Consider the following 24,856-nt stretch of genomic DNA (forward strand, 5'->3'; position numbering starts at 1 on the left):
GGGTTGATTAAATTAATAAGATAACATAAAATATTATAATATAATCACCAGCATCAATCCCGTTTAGCGCTATCACCATTCAACAATGCACCGCGGCCTATTCCGTAGGAGACCGCCAGCGCCTATGCATCTAGAAAATTAAAACATAATTTGATTCCCGAGGATCACTATGGCGACGTCTACGTGTGAAAAGGACTTGCGACCCTAATCAATGTAAATAAGTCACTGTTGTGATCAATCAGACTCGAGGGAGTCTATATATAACGGTTTTTCATTTCTTCTGCGCAAAGCAAACTGCTGCTTGCTTTAGGGTCGGTTGCCCGAGAATGAATCATTCCTTTCACAATCCTCGGAGAAGAAATAAAAGTCAACTATCATGTTTTTTTTACATAATTTACTACAACGGAAAAAAATTAACCACATTTGGCTTAAAAATTGATGAACGCTTTTTATAACTTCCCAATTCTGAAAATAAAATTATGTGCTTCGATTAAATTCAACCGTTTGGGATTGGGTGGTGCTTCGGATGGAGTGTTGGCTTTCGTCCCCGTGGGTACAGGTGGGTTCATAGCCCTGCGGGTGTGAAGACTTATCGAGGATTGCCTTATCCCTGATGAAGTGCTTAATGGAGGACACTTTTAAGTACAAAACTGACCAAAAATACAAATTACTTGTTATTGGGCCACTGTAAATCGGAATTATTGCTGTATGTGGATATTTTCAATAAAATAAAATGAAATGTTTGTCCGCCTATTAATCCGGTGGCTCATTTACCAATCATGTATGTTACTTTTGAGCAGAAACTATACCGAGAAATAGATGGCACCTTAAAACGATAAACGCAGAGTTAAAAATGGTATTCAGATAATATTTACTGTTCCATGAGATTTGGAATTTTATGGATTTGAGCATTCATACGAAAAATCACTAATAAAGAAAAAAGTCGATAAAAGTTGCATTGATTCATTTTTCGTATCTTTTACAATATCTTTTACAATATTAGTTGAATAGGCATATTGAAATATTTCCGCTCTTCGCGCTACGTTGTTCAAACAACATTTTAATGCGTATCATGTGCGGTCAAGTTCTTCCTTAAATATGCCCTACTGCTGAAGGAGTGGGAGTAGGAGGAAGAATGGGATTTGGGTGCCAGAGAGAGGGAATACAGAAGGATGTACCGGAAAGGGCATTTTTCTAGGGTCCCGGAAGAGGACCTCAAAATAAATTAAGTGGAATATTGCAATATATTATTTCAGTAATAATAATAACTTCTACAACACCGTGTCATACACCATACAATCATCATCATCATAACCATCACTGCTCAACCACGGGCGCAGCTAGGAATTAAGGCTAGGGGGGGTTACAGGCTCAACTTATACTGGGGTGCTTGGGGTATTGCATACCCGCCAGGGCAAGCGGGAGGTGCGGAGGCCTTCCGCCGGAAAAAAAATAAAAATAAATAAATGGTTCAAAATGGTGATTTTTACGACCTTCTGAGGGATATTTTATTAATCCTAACAATATTCCATAAGTACTATTAATACAATTAAGTAAAATAGATTTAACTTAAAAATTTCTGTGAGCTCTGAGGGGTGTTTTATCCCCCAAACCCCCCCCCCCCCCTCGCAGCGCCACTGTGCTCAACAATCCTAAGATTGGTTTGACGCTGCTCTCCACTCAATTATTCCATCGGCTAATCTTTCTTTCCGCACCTATGCATTTCTTCTTTCACATCTTTCTTTACCTGTTTCACATATTTTGTTCAAGGTCTTCCTTTTCCGTTCTTGCCATCCACTTGTCCCTCGACGATTGTCTTCATCAGGCCATCATGTCTCAAGATGTGGCCTATAAGGTTGTTCCGTCTTTTTATCAAAGTTTTCATGAGGCTCCACTTCTCTCCTACTCTTTTCAGCACTTCCTCATTACTTACTCGGTCGATCCATTTTATATTCATCATTCTTATGTAGCACTACTTTTCGAAAATATCTCCTCTATGATTTCTCGGCTGCCATCATTGTCCATGCTTAACTTCCGTAGAGAAGAATACCCCAAATGTGGTTTCTGATAAACTTTTTCCTTACTTCTGTGATTAAATTTCCTGCTGTTAGTAGATCTTTCCTCTGGTGGAATTCTCTCTTTACTCGGGCTATTATACTGATAATTTCTTTCATACTTCTCCCATTACTAGCTATCCTGCTTCCCAAATAACTTAATTCATCCCTCTTCCAGTTTATGTTTCCTTATTTTTATGTTAGTCTTGACTTATTCTATTCTGCTTAATGATAATACCTTGGTTTTATTTGTTTTTATTATCAGCTGATATCTACTCATTACCCCAACCATATTAACTAGAATATTTTTCAAATACATCTCAATTTATCACACGAAATATCCTTTATAAATTTGTTGCAAGGATAAAATAGCAGCAATAAGTGCAGGGATGCAATAATTAGCATTTTAACTCGCAAAAATGCAAATAAAACGTCAACTCATTGCATCCGAGGTGGGTTGAAATATAATTAATAATATTCGGCACAAGCTTTACCTCTTAGCAAACGAGCATTGAGGAACCATCAATGCTGTCACAAAACCCATATGCATCCGCCGTGGATAGGATTAAGGTAATTTGCTTTGCGATAGAAAAGATAGTCTCTTTTGAGTACTCGATTCCTGTTAAAGAAGCAAAATTTGTCTAAAAATTATTTATAAAAAAAGGAGAGTAAAAAACTCGCATTTAGGCAATTAGCGACTAGGATGCGTTAGCCAAGCGTTGGCGGGAATATGACAAGGGGAATAATCACAAGAAAACCAACCAGCCATATTCATATAAAAAGGAAATTTTCTGAGAAGAAAAACCTCTTTTATGTTAAAAATATCTCAGAAAACTTGGCCGAACAGGAATAGTGGTTCCTGTATCGATTTGCTACACAATGAGAGTTTATATACAGATTCAGATACGTTGGGAAGTTCGTATTTTCATTTTAATACTTTACGAAGTAGTAAGGGAAACTCACGTTCCTCGAGGAGCAGAAATGGCGCCAAAAAACTTTGTCCTAAAAATTTGAAAATTACTGTACCTACGTTGGGACTGCTTGCAGAGAATATGAGGACAATGCGCCAACAACTTACTGTTGACACCTGATTAATATTCCCTATAGGTATCCCTCTTTAAAGTGTTCATATGAAACGTCTTTACGAAATCGGTGCGCAGAAAAGAAATGAAAGGAAAATCTTCCTTTATGTTAATAGTATCTAAAAAAAACTTGAGTGCTTGGCCGAACAGGATCAGTAGTAGAATAAAGAATGATTCTCTAAAGTAATCAACTTCATTTACTACGGGGACGTAGCTCATATGGTAGAGCGCTCGCTTAGCATGCGAGAGGTACCAGGATCGATACCTGGCGTCTCCAACATTTTATCTCCTTCATTGTGGTAGAAAAAATTAGTGGGTTTTCATTTATCTTTTAATCAGGAAGCCAATAGGGTGGTTTCCTATTATTTTTTTATTGCCTAAATCGAAAGATTATTACTCCTGGAGTACGTATTTCACGCTTTTAGATTTTTAAATGACGATATCTATTTTTCGCGATTAAATGAAAAGTGAAAATTTTCAAGCGCGTGAAAACGCGACGGCTAAGCATGACTGCTGGGAAAGTCCCGTATGACGTCATTCTGGTTACGGCCGCCGCCGTGTGAGGCCACCTTGGTGCGAGGATATGAGCGCCGCTACGATGGAGGCTGCTAGCATAGCAGAGTACCCAGCTGGCAGGTAGCGCTTGGCTTGAATAAGAATTATTTATACCCTATCAGACGAAGGAAACTTTCCGACCTTAGGCAATTTTAATAGGTGATTATTAAGAGATGTTTCCCCGACCTCTGCCTCATGCGCATGCATTTGGTAATATCAGACGATATAAAACTCCTATCTACTCGTATAGAAACTAGGTCCCTGTGACGTCACGTGGAGTGGCATCGCATGGGCGCCAATCTGGCCTTTTTCAAATGAGGTTAAAATTGACCCTTGCCATTCGTCTAAACTCGGATTTCTAAAACCAAATATTTTGTATATTATGAATACACTAATGGTGGGTAACGAATCGCAATCAATGCCTTTCGTTTTCTTTAAAGAAGGAAACTACACTATTATTTGGTAATGAAAGACACTACTGTGCACATGTAGTAGGTCGTTCTGTTAGTAAAAGTTTTATGATGGTCATATACATCTACATACTACCCCGCAAGCTGCCTCAATAGTCGTTGCCGCGGGATGTCAGGACCCATCCGTTGGCCGAAATATATTTCTTATTTTATCATTTTTTCGTAGAAATTTAGTGGGGCTCTAATAGGATGATCTCTTTGTCGCTCTTAAAGATATTCATTCACAATTGCTCAAGCAATCTAGGCCTAGCGCGCAGCCTCCGAGTTTCTAGCGGCTCCCAGCCAAATTCGTTTAACAAGTGTAACGCTTTCTGTACGCCCGTAGCGGTTTTTTACGAATCGCGAATCTTGGTAGGGTGGAGGGAATGAGGCATTAAAGAGGGAGGACCCCACGGAAATCTCTGTTGTCTCTCTTAAATCTACATCTCTGAAATAAAATAATCAAAAAAGGGTAGCAAATTGATCTCCCGAAATATTCTTTTGGATTTTCATCGGGCGCGTTGCTTCTGTTTCTTTGACGTATGCATGTATTCAGTGTTGATATTTCTAACCCCAGCTCATCTGCCACTTGAGGGGAGTTTTCAGATGGACTGTTGAATTCAAGTTCGGCTTCGCGTCAAATATCAATAATATTTAATTAACTTCTATAATTTAGAGTTGGCCTTAATTGCTTATTTAGTATTTGTTACCTTAAGTGTGTAGAAGTTGATAGTATTAATTAGGTTTTTTATATTATGATTATTATTATGAGTCCCTGAACACACAATCACCTTGAAGGAAAGCACAAAAAAATAATTGAATTATTGATTTGGTCCATTAATATTTGATAGTTACTGATTGAAATACTTTATAACTACAGCTCCTCAAATGTAAAGATCAAAATCAAAATTAATAAAAATATTTCCTAATATTTTACCGATTATTTTCTTTTCTACCCGACATTTTTTATTGGTCAGCTGATTTACATGGACGATACAAATTGTTAAACATTATCCTTTAAAAATAGTTAGAGATATGTTAGTTAATTCAGGCTTAAATTTTTCTACAAAATTTGTATCTAATTTCTTGCTCAAGTTTTTATCTACACTTTAAAACAATAACCAACGAGTATGGATAAAAGCTTCGTACTTGTGACTATATCTATAATCCATGCAAAAATCAATTAGAAATAGTTAATTCATAACAACCAAAAGCCTTTATCAGGCCCCAAAATGTGCTTCGTAATATTTTACATTTTTACTTTTGTTTTTTGAATGGGTTATTTGAAAAGGTTATTTTAGAGGTTTATTATATTTCAGGGCATTTTCAAGGAACAAATTCACTAAATAGATAATAGATCCATAATATATATATACATAATTAAATTTTATAAGCGGTGAAGATCTCACTTATCATTGTATTTTTTCTTGCAGAATCTTATTTTTTATTTTATCTTGTTGATAAGATCCAAAATAGCGTCAAAATCCATTTCCGAGCATGCAAATTCCTAAAATTTTCCGGCGGGGGGGTGCTGCGGGGGGGGGGGGGGGGGGGGGCCCTAATGAGCTCCAGCCGAGGCCCCCAATCACCCTAGACCGCCCCTGAAAATACCGTTTTTTCTTTTCTACAGTTTCTGAGATTCGAATAATGCATTTTTGTGTTTGAAATGTCAATCTGGTGACGGGAAGTGTAATGATTTGGATAAGGAAGTATGCGTTAAAATTGTTACAATATCTAGTTAAATCATTAAAAAGTGTTATGGTATCTGTTTTGACCAAGCTAGAAAAATACGTATTTTCCTATTGAATTCTTTATGCATGTAATCCTTCCCAGCGTGATCACCCGCTTCGCAATCTACTGTAAAGTAATGGGAGGAACATAAATTGAACAGGGAAAAGGACGGGGTCTAAAATCAAACTGAGGGAGAATGACCGTAGGCTTAGCTTCGAAGAATAGATGCCTGCAGATTAGAGTGCTTTAAGGCGAGTCGCTTTCCATTTAAACCTTAAATGAACGTTATATTTATACCCTTTACGCCTTACAATGGTAAAACAGAGGTAGAATGAAGCAAATTTCTTTCAGGATACCTGTTCACCGCGGATTTTTACGACCGAAAATACTCGGTAACAACAGTGGCTGACCGCTCATCTCAAACCCAAGTATGCACTAGTTCCTTTTTTCAGCTGCTTGTGACGATTTAATGTCGCACTAGCTCAGTTTATCGTTTCATTTTGCGGCAGTAGTAATGGTAGTACCGCCAGTAAATTTCGGAACGCCCCTATATTCGCGCTTTCGGCGGTGATCGTTGCTCAATTTTTAAACCACAGTACGTGTCGGTCATGATCCAGTTAGATGAACCGTGTCACTAATACCTCTGACATTGAACAACAAATCTTATTTATGCCTTAAATTCGGATACTATTGAATTCAAAGCACATCAAAAGAGTATGATTCCTTTCATAATTCAAATATATCGTTTTTACGACATTGATATCGCATTCTTTATAAACAAGAACATAAATTTTATCTGTTTTGTTTTCCTTCTGATCGGTCTTTTTTTCGAGATCGTATCTTTGGGTCGTGTTTTGTTTTGAAGTACGTAGGATGAAGAGGGGAAGAGAGTGATAGCGGATGATAATTGTGAGCATTGGACGTCAACGAAAGGGTTTCAGCTGAAGGAAATGGTGTTCACTAACTAGGAATCTGTGGTATGTCATATGTGTGGAAATTGAAGTGAAATTTGTCTTTAGTTCCTTCATTAAGTTTTCTGAGTTGCATGTTTCTTTCATCAGCTGCATTTCATCAGTTCATGTTTTTACTTTACCTATGTGATTCGCGGGATATATTCAGTAACTGTCAGGTTGAGTTCAATGCTAACACTCAGTGCCCCCCCCTGTAGGTGTTAATTAGCCTAATCAAACGAATTCCTTGAGTCTCTGCTGAAGAATTGTCGCTGTTTAATTTTTAAATTTGAGATTTCTGTCCTCGACGTGAATGTCTTTGTAATGTGACTTTTCCTTGATAAATAGAGCATATTGGAACAATGGTTGAAACTGATGATGCCAGAGGCAAGAGAGGATCGCGCGATGAGGCCTTGCCTGTGGAGAGGTCATCATCTGTGGAAGAGGGTTACATGGCTGCCACAGGAGAGCAGCATAAACCAACTGTCGTCCAAATACCTCGAGTCGCTGCCCGAACCATTACTGGTCCCGCTAATCTCCAAAACCAAGGCGCCATCGATTGGTATGTTGGATGATTATATGCATCATTTAGAATAAATGTAGTGAAACAGATAAACTGACTGCCCGATTCTTCGCTGCAGGGGATGTCATGGACTTTTGGCGTATGGATCGAACTATTCTGTTGTCATTGTGGATACAAAAAACGTTCAACCTATTCAGTGTTTGGATAAGCATAAATCAATGGTCAATAAGGTATGTGGTGCCTTGAAAGTTGCATGGTTAACGTCCGTCCACTTATTATATAGTTATGTAAGTGAAAATTTGAGTAAACATACTGGAACATTTTCATATTTTGTAGACCGTAATTAATAGATGCGAAGCTCGAGCTTTTGTTTCATTCCCAGAGCATGCTGCAGTTTTGATGGCGAAATTATCATTAATCGCATCGATTTCTTTCGCTTCAAAATGATGTTTGTTTCAATGTTGTACTTACCGATCCTATGTTTGGTTGTGAATCTGTTCCCAGGTAAAATGGGAGAGGGATGGTAATTTGATAGCGAGGCCTTTGCATGAAGCAGCCCCAGTGGGATTGGCCTCCTCTGATGCCACAGGACACATAATCGTCTGGGATGTTGTTCAAGGAACCCCAAAAGCAGTCCTTCAGGAGGGAAACAAGCCTGTTCTAGGTATGGATTCTAAAAGCTTCTCTCCATAATATCTGTATTAGTCAGGGCCCGTTTAAGCGGTAAATGAAGTACGCGGCCACGGAGGGCACCAAGCAAAAGCTGGCACCCAAGAACTCAGTCCAATGTTCCATACTAATTGTAAAACCACATACATTAACATTATAACTGCATAGATATTTAGAATTTTTTCCCCATATCCATTAATTAAATACTGGCCACAGAAAGTTAGTGGGATGGCGTTTTATTATGATAATCACAGATCAGCCCTCTTTGGTTATTTTTGAGGGGGCGGCTTGAATATTGTTTACTTAAACTAGAAAAATATCTAGAACCGGCCCTGGTATTTGTAATACTTCGTTTCATGAGAGGAGAGATGTTATGTCGAAGTCGAAAGGGTTCATTGTTGGCCATATTGTGGAAAAAAGGAAAACTGGCATGGAAGATTGGAAAAAGTACTGGAGTATTTTTTTAGGGGGCCTTCCCTAAAGAATCCTACAGGGAATTCATTTAATGTCAGATAGTCTTCGCTTTCATGCATTTGAATCAGCTTAATCCTCCATGGCTTGGTCAGTGCTAAGATGGTTAGTTTAAAATTCAATCATGATTGTTTACTGTATTTAACTTGTGTGTGAATTTATCCCCACATAAATTAACATTATAAATGCGTACATATTTAGGAATTTTGTCCCATACTTATTAATTGAACACTGGCCACAGAAAGATAGTGGGGTGGCTTTTTATTGTGATAATCACATATCTGCCAGGTGAAAAATGCGTGCAACCCACAGCACGAAATCCCTTTTATGTAACTCCTTTTATTCACAGACTAAAGAAATTTGATTCCTTTCAGCCTTGTAGGAGAAAAAATAGGTAGAGGTAGAAATGCATATTGGATGCCAACCATTATTCCCCTTTGAAGAACTATCGGCAAACTACTCCACATCCTGTTTTAAAATTGAGTTTAGTAGTTCCTTAGCTGCTCTGATATATTTTAAGGAGCTTAATGCTCCATTCTATAATAGGGAAATTGCATACTTTTTATAAACAGTATGCTGAAATACTACAGTAAATACTTAGTACCGCAAGATACTTTTTTCCGCTAAAATTTCAGTTTATACAATAGAAAATGACTCCCAAAAGTCACCCGAGTTTCGCGGGCTAAAAAATACCGCCCCCACTAATCTTATGCTGTGACGTCATAGTTCAGTAGGAGTCCAAGATCCAAGCCCAGTACTGCAGGTTTGGAAGAGCCGCGTTGCGTTTAAAGGAGAACATGGCTGAAATAAGGAAAAATTACAAAAGGTGCATTGTTCCTCTGTGCAATAACACCCCAGAAAAAATTTTCGCCTCCATTCCCACGGAGGAAATTAGAAAAAAAGCCTCGATGCATGCCGTCTGTCGGGATGAGCGTTACGGAAAAATAAGAGTATAATAAACGGAATGATAAACCCGTGTGCTATGTGAGCGAAGATAACTTTAATATAAATAATATTTCCATATTTCATTGACTGAATGATTTGAAACTAGATTTTTCGATAATTCGGCCGCCGTAGAATAAAAACTCAACTTCTCAACAAAAATCGAGATAGGTGTTTCTCGATGGTTACGATGGACTCAAATTATTTATGGCTGTTGTTCAGTTTCAGTTACGGAAGGACATAGGAAATTCCATGATGTTTAAAATTAAGGGAGGAAATATGAAAATATAGAGCAACGTTGATCCTCATGCATTCGAGTGCCAGCCAAGAAGACAGCGTTTTCTTATACTGTCGGCGTCAAAATGATGTGCCGCTGTACTTTGCAAATTTATATCCTGGCTTCACTGCATGCTATAATAATGAACTATACGTCACTTTAAAGGAAATTTTATCCTAAATTCTGATTTATTTTATCACAAAAAAATGGAAAAATGTAGACACGGCCAGTGCAATGAATGACTCCGCGCACCGAAAAATTAGCCGTTTTGTCAACTTCATGAACTTTGCAACTCAACCTAAGGAAAACTACTACGTCTACAGCATTCATCTTCCACATTAATTTACACTCATCAGTGCGGATTAATAAAATGGCTTTTGGGTATTTTTAGAACTTATATTTTGTTATAAATTAATGAAAATATTTAAACATTATCTTGTCCCATAGTTTACCCCGAAAGATAAAGGAAGTTGTAGATGGAAAAAGAATGGAATCCAGAGGTGGTCACAAAAAATGAATCGCAGCATTCTTTGATTTTATTCTACGCCGTTGCTTGTTTTTCAGAAAAAGTTGACTCACAAGAGGAATGCTCCGCGGCCCTTGATTTATGGAAACTCTGGAGATAGAGGAAGACGTGTGGATCAGCAATTTCCATTTAGTTGGTTGTCAGGATAAACCAAGGATCCAATTAAAGGTTGTCAGGCCATCGTAAAAAGATAGGACTGATGTGCACCACAGGGGAAATGGTGTGTTTGAGGGAAAGTCAAACCCAAAGTTTCCCAAAGAATGTGCAGTTCTATGTTGATCTTATTTCCCCAGTTAAAACCAAATAGAAATTGGATTGGGATGATATTTTCACCACGGGTTCCAGTGATAGTGAGTGTGCAGGTGATCATGGTTATCGTCGAAGGTCATCCCTCTAGGATTTCCGATACGGAATTTTTAAGTGACAACCGATCGCAATGACGATGAGCTCGCCTTTAGAGTAGGTTTCAGATATATCGAGAGAAAAGCTCCCAAAATGTATTAAAGAATCTGTTTGGAAAACATTCACATTTTAATGCTACTTTAGGAAGGATTTCATTACAAAAGTAACTTCTTAACACCTGAAGACGTTGTGTTTATTACATTGATCGAAGTGCGATTGACCGATTCTTTCTGCAGAATAGGAAGTGGCTTCGGGGTTTTTGAGTCACAAGATGGTAGATTGTGTTGGAAGTTCGTCTATATTATCGCTACTAAATTGAAACATTAATCGTCTGCCTTCCTCAGAGCTTCCTGTCGCCCTCCAGGCAAGGTATTTTTAAGTTGAAAGCATCATTGCTTTCTGCTTCGAGCTGAAAAATAAGTTCACCATAATACTCTCTACCGGACTGCCAAAAGAATACACATTTCACATGAGTATACGCTTTCGCCAATATTATACGCAAGTCTCACTTTGTTATGAACTATAAAACATTTCAGATTCACATCAGCTACCTTTCCATTTCTCGGCATCGACTTTTGGCGCCGTTGAAGTCAATTAAAATACCCCGTTATCATGATGGAATCAATAACAGGAAGCTTGATAGGATCAGCCTAAGAATAACCATATTCCTTCATCTTTACGCAATTTATCGCTTTCAATGGAGGAGAAATAGATCAAATAATAGCCCTGAAGTCACATTGGACAACTCCGATACGTCTGCACTTCAATAAATGAATCATAACCACGCCGTCGCATGTATTCAAGTATGCAACATCTACTATGGCCGTGCCGCCGTGCCTCCTCGTACTGAACTATGACGTCACTTTTCTACCAGCCAATCATCGGGCGTTTTCGCTTCTCACTTGAATTTGAAAATTCTCGTGAACTTTGATGCATTAAATATCGCAAACCACCTCATAAAATAATAAAAAACTTTCACCGAGGTATGCAAACATATATTTTTATATAATTTTGGGGCTATTGATTATATCTGAATTATATGCAAGTTCCCTATTGTAGCCATTTAATCTTTCATCACAAGATTTTCCATCCCAAGTCTTAGTCTATGTTTCAAGGTTTGAGTTTACATAACTTAGAAGAAAAGCTCGCAAAACAAATGACTAGGATACTGAAGGTTCGAAAAGTTTCATGCTTATTCAAAATCAACCGAACCCCTCCCAAATTTTTTCATTAATTTAGCCAGGTTGCCCTCTAATTTTTTCTATGTGCCTATTTAAGTTTGGCCAATAGTTTCTGGAATCTCTCATTGAGTTCACCCTACAACTAAGTTATTGCTCAACTTTTTCTATAGACTAGCCTGTAAGCTTTCATTCAGTTTTCAACTTTGTAATGATATACTATGACTTAAGATTTTCAAGTTGCTTTTAAATATTACCAAAGTGGTACAGTGGAGTGGTAGCTTATGTCACCTTTGTGATGGCGTCGAGATTCTGTCATCCCACTACCTACCATCCCTATCCCTACCCTGGAGTCATTGTCGCACTCTCATCACGGCAGAAGTGCCTTTTTTCCTTTTTCCTTCCTCTCTCACCCCCCCCCCCCCTCCTGAGTTGACTGGGCAAATAAATCTTCAAAATCTGGCCCAGGCCCTCATGGTTGTATCCTCAAGGGGCCCACAATGGGCTCCCAACCAATCCCTGTACACTTTGCCCAACTATGGTTGTGGTGCCTCAGTCTCATCCCTTTTATGGGATTCTGCACATGTGTGGTTGATTGGTTGAATTGATTCATCTTCAACTGGCATCCACCTGTCTCTAGTTGTGGTCGCTCTAGTTTTAGTGAATGATCCTGAATTTGCGTAGCTTTGTATGTGAGTACTTAGGCTCTGCATGGGTGTGCTTGTTTTCTGTTGCAGACATGGAGTGGCTGACGAGGTGGAGTGGGCAAGGGAGCGAGGGGTCGTCGTTCTCCACCCTCGCCTCCCTCCACTCCCCATACTGTCTCGTCGTGTGGGACGTGAACGCCAGGTGCCGCCTCTGGAAGAAGACGTACACTGAGAACCTTGTCTCTTTTAGCTTTGATCCTTTTGACGCCAGCCGGATTGCTTGTGAGTGAATGATTTGGATCAGGAAATGAGCTGATTTAAATCAGCATCAAGTTGTCTGATCAAACTGGGTAATAATAATAATGCTTTGTTTGCCATGTAAGATCAGGTGCATAAAAAAATAGGAATTGTATATGGCATGCCAGTAAAATAAATGTAGGTTCATATTACATGGTAAATAAAAATGTTCCTGTATAGTAGGAAATAATCAATTCATTTTTTTCATTATAAGATTATATTTTATGCCAGACCTGATCAGATTTTACGTAATATTAGGGTTGAAGAGGTCTAAAAAGTTTTTAAAATTATGATCCTAATTTATAATCAGACATGTTCTTATTAAATCGGACTTAGTTCATTGAGATCTGATGAGGAATTTAATACGACCGTGTTTAATTCCTGATGAGGCCTGTTCTAGTGGGATCTGAAATTTCTAAGTGGGTCCTTGGTATTTACAAAATGCCAACTGTATGATCGTCGCGTCTTTCCTCTCAGAGGGAGGGGAAGTCCTCCCCATTGTTCTTTCTCCATTCCGTTCCTTCCTTCTCCCCAATTCCACAGTTCTCTGCCAAGATTGCATCTTGTTTGTGGATGACTTCACTCCACTGCGAGTTCCTTCGAGCAACGGTAGGAAGTTCTACATTTCGAGTCCAAGGGCTGTTCAGCAGCAACAACAGCAGTTGGCCAACAACAATCCCAACCTGACGACGTGTGCCGAGGAGAAGCAGGGTACGCGAGACCGCCTCAGGAGGCTGATGCGGGACCTCGTGGTGGGGGAGACGAAGCCCAGGTGACCAAGCACTCGTCTGTCCCCTGCACGCCTAGCGTTCAATGCTTCAATAATGTGACCATGGGATCAAATAATAGTATGAATTTGCCTGGTACGAAAATGTGTGGGCGATTATTTGCAATGCATTGCTAGTTGCATTACATGGTCTGTTCTCTTAGATGCCCTCTTACAGTGAAGGGTCGATTGGACTCACAGCAAAGGCTATTAGCCAAGGGTTAGGATGGTTACAGAAGACCTCTCTGCAGGCCCTTTTCATTTTCAGATTTTCAGAAGCTGTAAATTTTTATGTAGGTATCATTCAGCTATTTGTAGTTGTGAATTTTTACTTCTATTTTTACTAGGTATCCCTATTTTCTATGTTTGGAATAAGTCATGAGCTGTATGCAATGGTGTTTCTTTCAAGGAAGGAGCTTTTTTTGTAAGAATGTTAAGTTATCAACTAAAATTTCTCATTTGTTGCTAAGAAACTCTGCATTCATAGTTCTGGACACCTATATTCATAATACTTAAAGAAAATGCAGAAAATATTTTCGAATGAGACCTCCACTGCATGAAGTTACGCCTTACTCTTTGAGTGACCTTAATTTTCTCTTGATGAATCGTGTGTTGTGGGCTCAATTTTTTACTTTACTCAGTTCTTGTGTTTTTCCTATTCTTTGGCCTACCCATATCTTCTCTCAGACTCTATTCATGGCTGAAGATAACCCATATCTTGTTTGCACATCTTAAAATTCCACTCGTCAGAAAACTTTCTGCTTATATAACTGTAGATATCCTGTGTGACTTTTTATGTGCACAAGTTTCAAAAAATCTATTTGCTGGAAAAGGTGCATGGTAAATTTCCTAATATTAAGAGGAGGAAAAGGCATAGCACCAACCCCTGAGATTCTCCTTTTCTGAGCTTTTGTTGTGTACTTCTCTTACTTTGGTTCTTTATTTCTTTCTGGCTGGCCTCCCTAAATAGAATTCCTATTACCCTGTTCTTGCTATTTGTTACTCCCATAAAACTTAGCCTCCTGCATTGAAGAGTTGTGCTGGTGGATTCCCTGGGTTGAAATCGGTATTAACACTTGAGCGTGTGAATTACTCATGCATGTGAATTGGTTGCAGACCCGATGATTTGATGACGGCTAGCGATTGCCTCCAGTTGGTCTACCACAATTCCCTCCGACATCACCTGATCCTCGTCTATCCCCATGAAGCCCTAATCCTCGATCTGCACATAAACCAGACGGTCGGCATCATTCCTCTTGAGAAGACAGCCTCCCCTCTCGCACAGGTGAGTGGTCATTGCTGTACATGCGCACCACACTCATACATTGCGTGCATTCATACTGAAGAACCCATCCCTCTTGTTACCGCAGGTGATCTCTGCCAGCCAACGAGATGCTTTGTTCTGTTTGCACGAATCTGGCAGCGTCAGCGTGAAATTTCGAAGGCGGCATGCTGCATCTCCCGTGGAAAGCCCATTTGGTACGCGTTGTTTCAATGAAGAAATCAGGGTTGTGCTATTTCATCTATGAGGATGTGTTGCGTATCATATATTCGTACTCCCTCTTCTTTTTATTAATGCCTCTCTCGTTCTCTCTATCCCTGCGAATGAATTGTGTCATCCATAGTCATTACTCTCTAGCAGTTGGTGTCTAATATAATTATTTTTATATGAAGCCCTTTGCTATTGTTGGTGCACATCATGTTGGCCTTCAAATGACAACAATGCAAATGCCACCCTCTCTATCCGCAGATAATGCATCTTCGTTTGGTGCTGGGGGAGCTACCACGTCCTCGGTGGAAACATTGTTGGAGGTTGCATACGAGCAGCGCTGCCAAAGTGAGCCAATGCGTCAAACAAAGGGTACAAAGGTCCTTGGGATGTCGGTGAACCCCATGTGTGAACGGAGAGTAGGTGAGCACCGTGCTGGCTGCTGTCATGCCATTCATGTATTGACAGTGTCGGAGGGAGGCTACAATGGAATGATGTGCTGGACTTCAGCGGATTTCTTTCTTTGTCTTGACAGCACTCTTCCTCACCACTGGCAAGGTTGTGTTTCTCGAGATGAAGCGGCAGGGTGGCCGTCAAACAGACCGTCAGAAGCCACCGATGAATCCTGAATACATGGACACCTTGAGTGAGCTGGTGTCTCCGTGGACGAGCGTAAGTGGTGACCCCTCAAAGCCCCCAATGGACTCTCCCATGCACTCTTTATCTCTCTCCTGAGGGTACAACATATCACTCCAATGCATCTTAGCAGTTGTTTGAGTGAGTCGGGGGAAATTCCTTCATTTTTGTTGTTTGTCCAAAGATTTGAGGTTTACATAGTAGGTAGCACATGTGACAAGTTTATGACATAATAAGATGCATGAAAAAAAATGAACGTATCGTATAAAGGAAAGATCTAAAAATTAGGAAGTTCTTGTTGGAAATTGGCTCGTGTCTGTTGCACGTGAATGAAATGCTTTTTCAGGTGGGGAGCAGTACGGGGGCCGTGCGTCTCATCGTGAGCGCTTTGCTCTCGCCCCTCTCTTCGTCTATCACCACAATGCGCATGTGCCCTCCACTCACGACCCGCAACTGGCAACAGTACAACCCTGTCATCGCCGTGGGCAATGCAGCAGGCTCAGTGCAGGTGGTGAACATGGCAACGGGTGCCCTCGAGAAGGAGTATTCACTGCACTCGTATCCTGTGAGGTGAGGCGTCCTACTATGTATCTGCTGGGCGCGGCCTTTGCTTCTCTCCTCCTGTTTGTGAATGGCAGCTAAATGGTCTCATGTCAGTGAATACATCTGCAACCACTCACAATCGCAAGCCAACCTGGGTGGTGGAAGCGGAATATGTTTTGCAATGTTACTACATATCTTCAGCTTAGACCACCTCCATCTATTTACGCCATCCTCATTTTGTTTATTTTAATAAATGAGGGCAGTTAATTGTTCTATGCAAAGTTATGGAAGATGCAGATCATGTATGATTGTATTTCAGTTTCCTGAAATGCGCAACTCTTCAAGTGTCGGCACGAATCAGCATTCATAGAATAGAGAGGACATTTTTGGAAACAGGTCCTTAACTTGATTCCTTCTTTTAGTTACCCTTTTCATAGTCTCAATGGGTCTTGAAGGAACTCCAATTTGAACGGATCTTTCCCAATGCAATGATGATCCAGCTGTTTAGCCTTGTCACAAAAAAATTATCCACCTCATGCCTATGTGATATTTTTATGTAGCTTACCCTTGTAATTCAATTTTGCATCTTTCCTGTTTACAATGGAGTTGGCAATGAAACCTGCTTTGGGGAAGCTTTTCACACTTCTCAATTGATAGTATTTTTTCATTGTTTTGGGGTAAGTGTGAGTGTGAGAATTTTCTGGAGTGATGTCAATGGGAGGGTAATTGTGTCGTTGGCAGGGGCATCGAGTGGACTTCGCTGACGACATTCCTGTCATATGCTCACCTTGGAGGGGCTGCCGCACCATCCCTTGGGGTGGGGGCCGCTGTTGTGAGCGGTGTTGGGGGGTCGGTGGGGGGCGGGGCAGGAGCAGGAGGAGGGGGAGTGGTTGGGAGGAACGAGCTGTTGCTGACGGAGATGCTGTCGGGCACGTCGTTGGCAGTGAGGGGGGAGCGGGGGGAGGAGCCTCCTATTGACATGCTGCGCATATCACCCCTCAAGTAAGTGCCTGCCACTTGTTGTTGTTCTTCTTTTGTTTGCTGCTAATCCCCTTCCACGTTTTCATGAGCCCATGCTGATTGACCAATGAAAATAACTCTCAAGAGGATTGTAATGGAGGTCTGTTGCGTTGGATCAGAATGGAAATGAACTGTGGCTGAATCGTTGCCCTCTCTCTCTTCCAGGCAGTACTTCGTGCTCATATTGCGTGATGGTCCCTTTGAGCTGTGGGATTTGCGCTCACTCTGCATTCTGCGCACCATGCCCAGGAAATTTCCACTTGTCACTGCACTGGTATGTTTGAGAAATGGGTGATATTTATAAACTTATTTCCCTACTTCATGTTTTGTGGCTGGTGAACTGGAGCCTTCAAAGCCTATATTGCATATCTTGAAGATTTTTCCTCCATGAAGTGACAAGTAAATGACTTCTGTAAAAATATTTGTAACTCAAGGGGAAATATTTTTCAACCGATCCGATGAACAAGAAAGCTGTCTTTATTGAAGATATTTTCAGGTCTTATGGGTAATTTCCCTCGTAGTATCCCATGAAAATTTCTGGCGCATTTTTTCTACATACTGCGTTTAAGGTTGTTTTGCACAGGGCACGGAATTGCGCAGGTTAGAACTGCATTAATTTCTAAAATGGCGTGGAATTGCATGAATGCATCAACAAAATTAGAACAGTGGCTATTTTGCCATCTCATGTCCATGCATTCTTGCATGTGTTCTAGCAATTCACCACTTTACAACACGCAATTTTGACTGCACCTTCATACACATGTCACATTGTGCAAGTATGTGCCCCATGTAAAACGGCCTTTAGGAGTGAGAATTTTGGTGTGCTGACCAATAGCATTGAAGGGTGGCTCTTCTGAATCGTGTCCTCTCACAGGAAAAAATGTTCTCTCCACATGAAAAGTACATTAGCTGACACACAAGACAACTTCAGCATCACCAACTAAGTTATCTTTATGCCTAGCGGGTCTTTTTTGACACAATAAGCGAAGAAATTATGTTAAATGCCACATCTAAACATATTATCTACATATTTACTTATCATCATTGGAGGAACCTTAGTCATCATATGAGTGACAACATAACTCATTCAATCTACTTTTCATTTCCTAAAATTGTCAATTATTTCTGAGATGGTGGAATTGCATTTGTATAATTTTGCAAAAAGTAAATATTTTTCACTTTTGTGGTGTAAGTGCATTATTTTTAGTATTTATGTATGTGTGTAAGGCTTGCTCAATACTAAGCAAAAATTTATCTCCAAGACATCGAATTGAGCACTATTGGATTGTGTACTCATTGCTTCCAAATTATTTCTACTGAGTTCAGCAGTCATTGCATTGGTCAGTTAGGATTTAGAGAAATTCTGGAAAATGAAATTTGAATGAATCTTACTTCTCTTAAGGCCTGGTAAACAAGATATGTATATCAGCAGGTAAAAGTGAAGGTCTTAAAGTATGAATTGCAATAATTAATGCCATAACACATTGTGTAACCATCTATGTTGTACAAATGCATAAACAGAAAATATGTATATACAAAATGACATGGCTTCCAGGATACATAGAGTGTAGATTTTGATTTTCACGTCACAGGAGTGAGTAGAGAAATACTATTTTTATGTTTGTTTCCCTTGTGCAGGAGTGGTCTCCAATTCACAACCTCAAGTCACTCAAGAAGAAGAGGGTCGCTGCGCACGGTGAGGACAAGGGAGACCAAGACCTTTTGTGTTCGACCACTCCCGTGCCGATACCCACGCCCACTGGTGTGGCACCGTCCCCCTTCCCCTCAGCGGCTGACGCCTCGACGCTTGACGGAGGCAATGCTCTGCAGCAGCCGCCAGTGACTGCACAGCAGCACCATCTGCTGGTGGCGAGGGAGCACTTTGTCTTCAGCGATGCTGACAGTCACTTGTACCACTTTTCAGTCGAGGGCAGTGTGGTGCGCGATGGCATAAAAATCCCAGCGGAGGTATGTCTCATCTCTTTCATCACTTCTCAGCAGTTGTCAATGTTGTAACTATTTTTTTATGGAAATATATGTAATAACTTGCTGGTGAAATGTAGGTTTAGCTGTAAATTGTATTCATCAGTAATGTAATAAAATACGTGGTTCATATGGTCTATTAGAGCATGAGTTGAAATATTTAAATGAGATTGACGATGGGTAGAAATATATTTGGCCTCTGTGATGAATCTTTGGAAACATAGTACATATTGAAATTTCCACCAGAAGATCTACGATTAATATCAAAATTGCTCTGCATATTTGAAGTCAATGAGGAAGTTCTTGAGGATAATGTTTCATCCAGGGGATACAGTTTGGTGGTGTTGACTCATTTTATCGTTCACAATGATACTCTAACCCCTCACACCTTTATATCCAATTCGGTTCAAATGTCTACAATATCTCTCATACATTTTGCAACTTTTGTGTGTCTTATCATCTGTCAACTGTTGTCTACTTCAATTGTTCCCCTCCGAGAGTGTCACTGAAGCAGAGAGTTTAGCTGCTGCAATTTTTATCTCATGTTACTTATCAATCTTCTGCCATAAACTCTTAACTGCTGTTGAATGAGTACATTCATATGTACATACTGTGGCTGTGTTTTGTTCTGTACTACCATGAAGTGAACAATAATATAAAGAATGTATTAAATGCATGAGTATGTATTCCAAATTGCGGCACTCAGTAACAATAGGGTAGTTTCCTTCATCAAAGAAAATGAAAGGCATTGATTGCGATTCGTTACCCACCATTAGTGTATTCATAATACACAAATTATTTTGTTTTTGAAATACCGGTTTAGACGAATGGCAAGGGTCAAATTTTATCCTCATTTGAAAAAGGCCAGATTGGCGCCCATGCGATTCCACTCCACGTGACGTCACAGGGACCTAGTTTCTACACGAGAGGATAGGAATTATACATCGTCTGAGGTTACCAATGCATGCATGAGGCACAGAGCTCAGGGAAACATGTCTTAATAATCACCTACTAAAACTGGCTAAGGTCGGAAAGTTTTCTTCGTTTGATAAGGTATAAATAAACCTTTTTTAAGCCAAGCGCTACCATTCAGCAAGGTACTCAGCTACCCGCTGGCAGCCTGCGACGTATCAGCGCTAAGCCTCGCCTCAAGGTCACCTCACCGGGCGGGAGGGGGAACCAGAAATACATCACGCGGAGAGACTTCCCGACATTCATACTTACGCGTCGCGTTTTCGCGCGCTTGAAAATTTTCACTTTTCATTTAATCGCGAAAAATAGATATTGTCATTCAAAAATCTAAAAGCGTGAAATACGTACTCCAGGAGTAATAATCTTTCGATTAAGGCAATAAAAAAATAATAGGAAACCACCCTATTATTTCACGATATCAGCATTTTTTTTACCCTAAATATTTAAGGTACCACTCGTAAAATAACTCATCAGTTGATAGCAGCAAGTGCACCAGTGTGTTCATTTTCCACTTTTCATTCCAAAATTTAAATTATTTTTATTATGAATTTACATATTATGGTGGAAATTGGTGCACTATATCCATCGTCAACCAATTACAGTGGAACCTCGTTAAAGCGAGTACGGGCTATAGCGACACCTCCGCTATTACGAGAGATAGCCGATGCACTTTCAATTGACCCTATAATAAGCGTGTTAAAAAATTCGTTTTTACGAGACCCTTTCGGTGTTGGCTCTCGACATAGCGAGGGTTTCACCGCCGGAAGACTTTCATCAAGACTCCTTAACCTCTGTAATTGCTAGCGATCTGCTAGAAATGAAGTTAATGGAGTGCTCAGTCTCAAATTTATGTGGTAAACTGTCGTTCGATAAATATAATGATTGACGAAACTATGCTTCGCATGATTTTTATTCAGTGCGGCGCTTATAAATTGTTTTAAAAGTTAGTCGTTATTTGAGTAAGGAAATTTAGTGATGCAAAAAAACATCGCCTTTCGCCTGGATTCATGCTTACGTTTATCAGATAGATGTTTATCTGTCGCCGCACAACTCCTGTTCCTGTATATCTGTTCGCAACAGGTATATTGGCTATTATTTGCTCCACCTCCGGTAAAGCGACAATTCGCTATAGCGAGTGTTTATTAGTGCACTGTGGGGTGTCGTTATATCGAGGTTGCACTGTAGTCAAAACTAATGATGTACAATGAGACATTAAATCATTTTATAATCAATTCTGATATTCGTGGTGAAATTTGAGCCTGATATTAAAATTTTGAAAAAAAACAAAATCTACCTATCCCCGGTTAAAACCTCCCATGCACACCATAGTATCTGGTAATAATATATCAATATTTTGTAACAAATATTATTATTTATTGATAAAAATTATTATCATCTAAAATTTAAATTCCAAACTTTGTAAATTTGGTCCTAATACAAATTTCGTGTAACCTCTAGTCATTTTTACATGTCTTATTACTTGTGTAAAATTTCCTCTATAATCTTTAAATTTTTAGGGTGTCCAAGTTTTGAATTAAGGGTGCCTCACCGGAAAAGTCAAAATATGGCCAGTGGAGCAGCATTGATATGCCATTATGTACAAAGTGATCTTATCTCTTTGCTGTTACAGCATGGCGTTGGCATGGTGACTTGCATTGCATTCAAGTCGGACACAGTGGTACAGGGTGACGCTGACGGCACGCTCAACGTGTGGGACTTGAAGGGGCGCTCATCACGAAACATCTCAACGGGTCGAGGGTGCGTGAGGCGGCTCCGTTTTGCACCCGGCAAAGGGAATCTCAAACTTTTGGTGCTCTTCTCGGATGGTGTCGATCTCTATGACCTGAAGAAGGTGAGTTATATAGATCACCAGGTGTCCTAATGAATCCTACCATGCCAAAAATGGATGATTTTGAAAATTAAGGGAAAATGTTGACTAGTCTGTATTCCATGCACCAACAAAATTTGAGAAGATAGCAAAAGTATAAAACGAAAACTGTGTCATGGTAAAAGTTAGGATACAACTGGTTGAGAGGGAGTCAAGTATTGTTTTAAAGACAGGATTTAAGTTACAAATACTTTTTTTCTTTCACTAGTATGTAATCATTTAATAAAATCTAAAGCTTAAAGAAAATGAAGTTGTATAAAAGTATTGTTTGGAGATCTTGATTGACAATATGTATATCCTTTCTCCCGCAACCATATGTGGAGTGAGTCTTCCATTCTGTTTGATTGAGTGGTTTTGTTCAACCTTCTTCTCTCGCTTCAACAAAGCCTCAAGGAGAGAGGACAGCCTCGCTGCGCTGCCCCCGGGACATGGTGCGTGTTGTGGACGTGGAGTGGGGTGCCTCGGACAAGGCGGTGCTTGCCACGCAAGATGGCTGCTTGCGTGTCGTCGACTCAAGCCTGCTCCTCACATCCTCCCCCATCACCGACTACTCATTCCAAGGTGCGTTGCGTGTGGCATCATCAAAATGCGTGAATGCCTCTTTTCAAAGGTGTGCTGGTGAATTCAAATTTGCCTCATGGGGGTGCTGGGCAGGTATGAAGATCGCATATTGCTGTCAATTTGCATGCTTAGGAAAACCATGCATTTCATTTTGTCGAATAATTTTTTCTTTGCTTATTGGTGATAGTCAAATTCATCTTGCATTATTGTCAGACAGGGATGATGACTTACAAAAAGCATTGGGGGTGCCCAAACTGAGGATCTTGCCCCGGGAAATTTTACAAGCTTTTTTAAGCATTTTAGAAGAGTCGTATGATCAACATTACAACCCTGATAACTCAAACCTCGATATCTGGACACTCCGGGGAAAATCGACAAGCCTGGCACATTTTTTCCTCATACCCATAACGAATTTTTGAGGGGGCTCGGGCCCCCTCAGGCCCCATGGAGTCAGCGCCACTGTTGTCAAACATTATACAGTGCAACCTCGATATAACGACACCCCACGGTGCACTAATAAACACTCGCTATAGCGAATTGTCGCTTTACCGGAGGTGAAGCAAATAATAGCCAATAAACCTGTTGCGAACAGATATACAGGAACAGGAGTGGTGCGGCGACAGATAAACATCTATCCGATAAACGTAAGCATAAATCCAGACGAAAGGCGATGTTTTTTTGCATCACTAAATTTCCTTACTCAAATAACGACTAACTATTCAAACAATTTATAAGCGCCGCACTGAATAAAAATCATGCAAAGCATTGTTTCGTCAATCATTATATTTATCGAACGACAGTTTACCACATAAATTTGAGACTGAGCACTCCATTAACTTCATTTCTAACAGATCGCTAGCAGTTACAGAGGTTAAGGAGTCGTCTTCTGGTGGTGAAACCCTCGCTATGGCGAGAGCCAACGCCGAAAGGGTCTCGTAAAAACGAATTTTTTAACACTCTTATTATAGGGTCAATTGACGGTGCATCGGCTATCTCTCGTAATAGCGAAAGTGTCGCTATAGCCCGTACTCGCTTTAACGAGGTTCCACTGTATAAAGTAACTATGAAGTATCAGAGGATGGATGTTCTTGGACTAGTGGTCTCTTCAGAAAATGTATCGCGAGGGGTTAACTCAGGGGAAAAAATTTCTGGGAGGTTGAAGCCCCCAAAGCTCCCACCCCTGGCTATGTGCATGGACTGAACTTGCACCAAGGCATTTACAGCGAAGGCAATCATTCATTCGCAGCTTGGCTGAGGCTACCTGATTCTCGGGTATTTTTTTTGTGTAATGGGACTAATCTTATGACTTCCTTGGCTGTTCACTTTTCCTTAGTGCTAACATGCCTGGTAACTTCCCACCTGAACTACTGTGAATGGTCATCCTAGTTAACAGATTTTTGTTCTCATCCATGTGCAGCCATGAGTATTACTTATATGAGTGATATATTTAAAAAAAATACCCTGTTCATTATGTGAGATTCATCCATGATTAAATTTTTGTGATAAGTTTATATTTAGTCCTTTCTTGTACCATAAATATTAACTTATAATCCCATAAGAAAAGAATGAACTGCTGTGGAGGTAGTGTATGCATATCATTGCTGCATTACTTTTGACCTACTCTTTTGTGATGTTAAAACACTCATTTTAGTTCATTTTGATTCTTTCTGCTATCAGTCTCAAGTTTTTTGCACATGCTCAATTATTATCAAGCAACATGTTAGAAGGCTGTGAATGCCATATTTTTTTTGTAATAAAATACAATGAAAGAACTCCTCAGTTGGAGTTGCCAGGGACAGTTAATAGTTCTTTTATTGACTGCCAGATGGCTTTACCATTGGGTGGCTCATGAGCGTCCATTCCTCTGAAGGAAGAAGACGTGTGCAGCAACTGATTTCTTGGCTTACCCTGTAGCATAATTTCTTCGTCTCTCATTTGATACCTTTGATCAAGCAAAATGGTGTTATCTTTCAGATCCAGTGTTCTGTCCTGCCTTACTACCGACACCAGTTGCCCAGAACCTGTTGCTAGTCCTGTCAAATCAGTGCTGGAGGGACAAGTATTCGTTTGAATTCAGCACGCAAGATGGATTCTCTGAAGATAATTTGCATGGTACGCAAACTTATTCCGCTGTGGCTTTGGTGCCAGACGCTCAAAAAACTCTAATACCCTTGACTTCTTCCTCAATTTTATTCTCTTACTTGAAAACCCGTTGACTTTCCTCTCTATTCCATAAAAATGCTCA

General features: G+C 40.0%; 1 protein-coding gene and 1 non-coding gene across 2 annotated transcripts in view; both read left to right on the forward strand.

Annotated features, from left to right (window-relative positions):
- The first annotated feature begins 3,340 nt into the window (after window positions 1–3,340).
- On the forward strand, window positions 3,341–3,413 carry Trnaa-agc. The gene has a single exon. It is a non-coding gene; the product is annotated as a tRNA-Ala (tRNA).
- Window positions 3,414–6,706: 3,293 nt separating this feature from the next.
- The window catches only part of LOC124155485 (WD repeat-containing protein 11-like), a 32,587-nt gene continuing 14,437 nt past the window's right edge, over window positions 6,707–24,856 (forward strand). Inside the window, exons 1-18 of the mRNA XM_046529327.1 lie at window positions 6,707–6,848; window positions 7,170–7,383; window positions 7,463–7,574; window positions 7,849–8,008; window positions 12,547–12,738; window positions 13,297–13,525; window positions 14,636–14,804; window positions 14,890–14,998; window positions 15,270–15,431; window positions 15,544–15,680; window positions 15,991–16,214; window positions 16,929–16,991; window positions 17,082–17,189; window positions 17,373–17,481; window positions 18,846–19,175; window positions 21,793–22,014; window positions 22,437–22,611; window positions 24,586–24,723. Coding sequence (XP_046385283.1) covers window positions 7,184–7,383; window positions 7,463–7,574; window positions 7,849–8,008; window positions 12,547–12,738; window positions 13,297–13,525; window positions 14,636–14,804; window positions 14,890–14,998; window positions 15,270–15,431; window positions 15,544–15,680; window positions 15,991–16,214; window positions 16,929–16,991; window positions 17,082–17,189; window positions 17,373–17,481; window positions 18,846–19,175; window positions 21,793–22,014; window positions 22,437–22,611; window positions 24,586–24,723 — 2,839 coding nt within the window. The 5' untranslated portion in view covers window positions 6,707–6,848; window positions 7,170–7,183. The remainder of the gene's footprint in view (window positions 6,849–7,169; window positions 7,384–7,462; window positions 7,575–7,848; window positions 8,009–12,546; window positions 12,739–13,296; window positions 13,526–14,635; window positions 14,805–14,889; window positions 14,999–15,269; window positions 15,432–15,543; window positions 15,681–15,990; window positions 16,215–16,928; window positions 16,992–17,081; window positions 17,190–17,372; window positions 17,482–18,845; window positions 19,176–21,792; window positions 22,015–22,436; window positions 22,612–24,585; window positions 24,724–24,856) is intronic.

This window comes from Ischnura elegans, chromosome 3, assembly GCF_921293095.1.
Source record: "Ischnura elegans chromosome 3, ioIscEleg1.1, whole genome shotgun sequence".
In the NCBI taxonomy this organism is placed as follows: domain Eukaryota; kingdom Metazoa; phylum Arthropoda; class Insecta; order Odonata; family Coenagrionidae; genus Ischnura; species Ischnura elegans.